The sequence below is a fragment of the Rhea americana genome, unplaced genomic scaffold, assembly GCF_003343005.1.
Source record: "Rhea americana isolate MKP2758 unplaced genomic scaffold, rheAme1 scaffold_187, whole genome shotgun sequence".
Classification (NCBI taxonomy): Eukaryota; Metazoa; Chordata; class Aves; order Rheiformes; family Rheidae; genus Rhea; species Rhea americana.
The window spans coordinates 451005-458032 of NW_028186005.1; the positions used below are offsets into that span (position 1 = coordinate 451005).

The 7028-nt window shown below is 36.3% G+C and overlaps 1 protein-coding gene across 1 annotated transcript in view; it reads left to right on the forward strand.

The window, feature by feature from the left end:
• The window catches only part of TRPM5 (transient receptor potential cation channel subfamily M member 5), a 57403-nt gene that overhangs the window by 44368 nt on the left and 6007 nt on the right, over positions 1-7028 (forward strand). The window contains exons 19-23 of the mRNA XM_085302154.1: positions 882-1140; positions 2412-2530; positions 2983-3115; positions 5567-5741; positions 6453-6621. Coding sequence (XP_085158280.1) covers positions 882-1140; positions 2412-2530; positions 2983-3115; positions 5567-5741; positions 6453-6621 — 855 coding nt within the window. The remainder of the gene's footprint in view (positions 1-881; positions 1141-2411; positions 2531-2982; positions 3116-5566; positions 5742-6452; positions 6622-7028) is intronic.

Consider the following 7028-nt stretch of genomic DNA (forward strand, 5'->3'; position numbering starts at 1 on the left):
GGGAGCTCGCATGTTCTGCACAGGATAACTTCCATTTCCGGTAGATAGCACTTCTAATTCTGGAAGTGCTGCAAAACCTGCTGCAGATGTACAGGCCAAATTTCCTTTCAGTTACCAAAATAATTGTGGAATTCCAGAATAGTCAAATACTACATTAATGAATAATTTATGAGCTCAACTTTTAGTAAAAAGGCTTCTACAATACTTTTTTTTTTTTTTTTTTTGCAATTTACTATAACTTAACCATAAAGGGCAGAATTGCAATGCTAATAACTGTGTCAAAGACTAAAGCATTCCTTCAGTAGTTCTTACAGGTTTCAGCAAGGCTAATCAAGAAATACATACTTAATGTGATCCAACACCTTTCATTCTGGGTCTAAAGAGGAACGCTTTGAAGTTATAGCAACAACAACGATCTCTGTGGACATGTTACAAGAAGCATTTAGAACCAAAATAACATTTAGTACCAAAATAATTTCAGGAACTGACTTGCAAACTTAAGCTGGCAATTTGTTTTTCTTGCCTGTTATTTTGGATGATAAAAAGCAATTAACTAGATTCTCCCCTCTCCTTGTATACTTGCACAGTGTTTGTACTACATGCAGGAACACACAGAAGTTATAAATCAAAGTAACAGAACAAAACTGAAACAACAAGAACATACATTTAAGCCAGATATGATTTTGTTTTACAAAAATATTTTTGACTAGAAATATTTGTACTATAGTTATGTGATCTCTCTGACTTCTGCAGCCTTCCTTTACACCCCCACCAGTATCTGCCTGTTACTATAAGAAGCACTAYATTGAATAATACTGGGCCTGCTTCCATAAACTAGTTTTAGAAAATTGTCACCAAACTATATTCTTTTTGTTTTCCAGAGGAAATGATAAATCAGAAAAGCAGAACCCTTCTGAAAACATAGCACGGGCAACATTCATGTTTATTCGTTGGAAAAAATTCTGGAGTGCCCCTGTAACTGTGTTTATGGGCAATGTTGTAATGTACTTTGCTTTTCTGTTTCTATTTACTTATGTCCTTCTACTGGACTTTAAACCACCTCTACCAGAGGGTCCATCAAATAAAGAAATTATACTTTACTTCTGGGTTTTTACCCTCGTCTTGGAAGAAATCCGACAGGTCAGTAACATAATATATATTGCAGCAGTAACACAGTAAACCTTGAGGTAATATTTTGAGTAGGTTTATAATCTGTGTAATTGCATAGACTACAGTATACTGAGTGTCAGGAGCAGTTTTGCCCAGAAGAGCACCACAGAACTTACATTATCCAAAATGCCTCCACTCACCTCTCCCACAACAAGCTCTTTCTCCRCCTCTCTTTTCTATCCTGCTCTGGCTGTAGTCAATAGTCAAATGGGCTACTAAGATTCAGACATCCTTTACTTTGCCATGTATGTCTAATTTTCTCCCTCAGAATCAGGTCCTCCCACCACAATTAAAATAACCTGGAACTTATCTTCTGCACCTGGAAGTACCCACATCCTTTGAGGAGAATCATCCCCTGCTAGGGCTATTAAAAAAATAAAAAAGAGGAGTTGATGAATTCAGACTACTTGTATTTTTCCTGAAATGCTTCCCAACTTAAAACATAAATGGATCTTTTATATTTGTGGGGGAAGGACTACGTTTAGGATTTCTTCATTACTCTATTACTCCTTCAGTGATTGGTTTTGGAATGGCCTCAGTTCAGCTATTGAAATCATGTGTGAGTGGTACCATTGTACATTGCCAGCCATAGGTGCATAGAACTATATGTCCTCTTTAGGCTAAAAAGCAGTTATAAACATCTGTTCTGTAAGAACAAACAGGTGTTCTTTATTTAAGCAATAGGGACAGTGTCAGAGATCTCACTTTGTTAAAAATTATTTTAAATTTTGCAGAAAGACTGTAAACAGARGCAGAGGAAAAACATCTAGATCAAGAACACTTCATTATAAACCTGTAAAACATGAAGGATGCCAAGCTGAAACCCAAATAAGATAGCTCTTTGTCTAAATCCTCAAATGTGCACTCATTGACAATTCAAGTATATGGATGCTGAATTTGTATGTACTGTTTAGACAGCAGTGCCTAGAAACTGAACTCTTTTTTGAGTTTTTTTTTTCCACATAGCCAAATGTCTGAAAAAATTTTTAAGTCAAACCTGAAAATTCATAAGGTTGATATTACAAGACTAAAAATAAGCTTGGATTTTTTTTCTTTTTCACCCAACTGGATTTTAAGACAAAAAGCTGAGCTCATGGTTTCAAGCTTTTTTTTTCAGTTACACTAAAAATTTGGTTTTGCTCTTTACCAGGAAACAGATAAAGAGAATGGGGAGTATGTTAAAACAATGAAATAGTGAAATGTGAAATAGAACAATAATGACGGTCATTTCTCTTTTACAGAGTTTCTTTACAAATAAAGACACAAATTTAATGAAAAAATTTAAACTGTATATTGAAGATAACTGGAATAAATGTGATATAGTGACCATCTTCCTCTTCATAATTGGAGTGACCTGTCGGTATGTATCTGTTCCATGTGATGCAGTCAGCATCAGTAGCATGGGTTACATATGGCGGTTGATAGATTCTCAATGTGCACCTGAGGACAGGCTATGGCATTTACTTGCACAAATTTTGAGTTTCTGCAGTGAAAACCTCTAAATTTCTGTTGAACCATAGATATTGTTCCAGAGACCACAAAAAAGTCTTACTGGTATATTTGAACAGTTGTACGGAGAAGTATGCCTTTTTCTCTTCTTTTTTGAATTCACATTTAGTCAACAGTATAATATCCTCTTTTTTAATGTCTCATTGCTTTTCACAGCTGTGATGACTGTGACTCATGTAGCCACAACCCTGAAGTTATCTGCCCTTTCCTAACTAGGCTATGCATGGAAATTGAGTGTAATTGAGAAAAGACTTCTTAGCAATATTTGCTGAGATTTGATATTTCGTTTGATGTGTTTTGCAGGATGCTGAACTCAACTTTTCAAGCTGGCCGTACAATACTTGCCATTGATTTCATGGTGTTTACACTTAGACTTATACATATTTTTGCCATTCACAAACAACTTGGACCAAAGATCATAATTGTGGAAAGGATGGTAAGTGTCTCTCACAGATAAATCACAGATTTATCTCTCACAGATAAATACTTGTGCTTCTAAAAAACAAAGAGCGGAAAATCTGTTCTTCGCCCTTACAAAGGAAATCAATTTACAGTTTTTTTATTTTTACATTTTTAAGCTTGAAATTTTGCATATACTGCATTATTTATTACTAGCAATAGCTATGATAAGCTCAATATAGATCCTACCAAAGAGCTCTGCAATGTAATAATTTGGGCCAGATTTACTATTACTTATACCTTACATAATCATTAGCCTCCAGATCTGGCAAATCAGGGCTACAGGGGCTTTGGCTTATGCACTGCTCTTCCTCCTACTTCGGAAGCTGTGTGCATCTGTCTGAGCTGTGTCCAAACGACAACCATTTACTGAAGGACAAGCCATTTACTCGCACACACTATTGCACTAGGTGAAACAGACTACATTATTTGCAAGGAACATGAAAAAAAATCTATGAAGATAGCCTAGTTCAGTTTCTGGGATAGTTATAAGTTGCCTGCAGGAGTTGTTCTCATTTGTATTTTGTAACCATAAGTTATTACGAAAACATCTTAGTGCTTTGTGAGCATGTATTGGAAGATGTTGATAAAAGATTTTTATTTATTACTGCACTCTTGAAGGAAATGAGACATTAGGACTATGGTTATTATGCTTGGGTATGTATCAGTACATTCAAGTAGCTTTTTATTTAGGCATGTTAATCCTCTAGGACAATTAGCTCATGTAACTGATTAATAGGAGCTCATCTAATTGCAAATGCTATCATGGAATCTACAAATATTTGAGTTGTGACTCACAGGAGAGCTTTACAGTCTAAACAAGCCTATACATTGAATAAACACATCTACTAAGCTGTTTGGTTCTGTCTACAAATACTGTAACTGGAACTCTGACATTTGTTTGGAGAAGTAAAAGCAAAATAGTAAATAAATATTTGTTCTTGTACATTAGCTAACCTACAGTAGCAGTAGATTTTACCGTAAGAAAGCAAGTCAAATCTACAGTTCCTAACTCCTCCTGGCTCGGTATCAAGCTAAACCAGGATCCTGAACAAATATGGTTATGTGACTTCTATGTTAGCATCAAAAGTCATATGAGACAACACAGAGATTAAGATGCAAGTAAGGACAAAAAAAGCAGCCTAGACAAAACCATAAAATGGGACCTTTTATCTTCCCCTCATCCAAGCCATCATAATGCAACAAGATTGAACCTTACATCAAAGGAAAGAACTACAGTGAAATTTACTTTGGCAAATGATATTTCTTTGAAAGGTTCATCATGGSGGGTTCAAATGAGATCATTTTGCTTGAATGGACAATGTCACCTTGCTTCTCTCTTGCTGTCTTTCTCCTTCTTAACCTTGCTAAAGAATTGCTGAAACAACTTTGGTGGCAGCTCAAATGGGATACCAGTTAAAGGAGTTTGCAAAGAGACTGCAGGTTGGAAAAGAAATATTTCCAGATTTGCCACTGCTCTCTCTTGTGACCCTATTACGTACCTGCAGGACTGCCAAATTTGAAAACATCTGGAAAACAAAACAAATTGATGGAAGTTAGAGATACACCCACTCTCTCTTTTTTTCCTGGCTTAGATACCATGTTACTAAATGGAACTTCAAGTAACCTCCTGAGGACTGAAATATCTATGCTCTGGGATAACTGCACCATCAGATAATGTAATTGATCTAATCTACAGTCACTAATGAACTCTGCCAAATTAGATGGGAAGAGGATGAATTGTTCCTCTTCCACTGGGAGAAAATTATTGCACTTGAAATATATATTTTCTGAGTAAGTGTTTTAGGRTTCAATTACTTCTGTTTCTGTAGAGAAACACAATATTTAAAAGCAGGATGTCCTGAAAACAATCCCCCAAATGCATTACTTGGCTCGGAAACCTAAGAGAGAAGCTACCTGATCCTTGCAGTCTTCAGTGTCTGCTCTAACAGGGGATCGGAATTTATCAATGAGCAGTGTCATCTGGAATTTGCCGTTGTAGCAGAACTCTTGTAATTCACAGTAAAACAGTCAATGGTCTTGTGAGATCTCACAGAAAATCTGCATTTAAAAGGTAGACTAAGATTCACTCTTTCGTAAGATTCACTCATCACTAAAAGGTTAAATAACTCTCATTTTTAAATGCTAGATGACTGAAAAGCATTTAAAAGTTTAAATTAAAACGTGCCTTTATCTAAAAGACCTAGCAAAGAAAAATGCTGATTATAGAGCAAGAACTATATGGTAGCAGTGAAGTCAAGAAATATTGTGCACAGAATGGTATCCTATCCCATCTGCTGGATTCTAAATAGGCTTGTAAAGAAATAGAATTATTTGAGCAGTTTTTGTTTGGAAAGACTGCTATTCTTTGGTTACTCTATTACAGTCACATCTTCCCTTTTTTCCCCCCCTCCCGCCTCTGTTTCAGATGAAGGATGTTTTCTTCTTTCTGTTTTTCTTGAGTGTGTGGCTCATTGCCTATGGTGTGACAACTCAAGCTCTGCTTCATCCTGATGACGGCCGAGTGGAATGGATATTCAGACGAGTGCTTTATCGTCCTTACCTTCAGATATTTGGCCAGATTCCACTGGATGAAATAGACAGTGAGAACATTTTCCCCCCCTCCCCAACTAGGCCATTCCATTTTAGAATGCAGACTTCCAATCAGGACACTGAATTCCTTCCCACTATTTTCTTTTTTTCTTTTCTTTTTTTTTAAAAACTCTGTCCTCCAGACCAAAGCTTTCACATTACAATGATATGACAATTTTTATTTTTCTTTTCCACTGAGAGATAATATACAGCATAGAATTACATTAGAGCAGCAGCACTGGCTCTATTTAAGCAAACTGTTGAAAGAAACAGTCACACAGGATTTGTAGTTTTAGAGGTCGGCATACTTTGTTTCACTTAAATCCATTTCTGGTCAACTTAACCTAGACCTGAATAAGCCTTCTGTAAACTGAAATAATAGGACCTATATACATTTTGGCAGCAGTTTAACATAACAGTATTAACGCAGTACAGCTCTGCCTGCAAGCAAACACTTGTATTTTAAATTAGTATTTCTCTGGAGTCTTTACTTTGAAAGTAAAGCTGACCAAATTAAAGAAAGCTAGTAATTGCTATGTGACACATTTCAAACAAAACAAAAATAATTGTAAGACATGGAAATATTAGCCATAAAGGTTTAGAGGTGACATTTCTGATAGAAAAGTTGGAAAATACAGAAGCTATTGTCACCACTCTAATAAATACATGGGGTGGTAGGATATGTCAAAACCATTGTTGTATTTCCYCATCTTCCGTTGCAGCATCCCGAATGTATCCTACGAACTGCACGTTTAAACCACTGCAGATTCTGCAGGAGAATTCACCATCATGTCCTAACAGCTATGCCAACTGGCTCGTCATACTTCTGTTGGTCGTCTTCCTACTAGTCACAAATGTTCTTCTTATGAATCTCCTGATAGCTATGTTCAGGCAAGTGCCAGTTCAATAATTATCAAGAGGGAGATTGCAAAGGCTTTAGTGAATGCACGCATATACTACATGATCTCATATCTCATAAGTTCATCCTTACTGTAGCCATATTAAAAACAAGAAGAAAAGAAGCCTTTTTTACTACTAAAAATTCTATAAACATACATACAAGGGTCTGGATCCCCAGTCATGCTGCAGCACAAGTTTGCAGGTGCAAAAGCAGCCTTGGTAGGCTTAACAGTGGATGATCTGCACATAGGGGAACTACTCGATTTCAACACAGCTACTAATGATTTATTTGGCTGAGGAATGGACTTGGCATGTTTGCCCATCTTGCATGGGCAAAGTGGAATTACTGTTCTTCCTTAAAACACACACACACAAAACTATATATATATATATATATA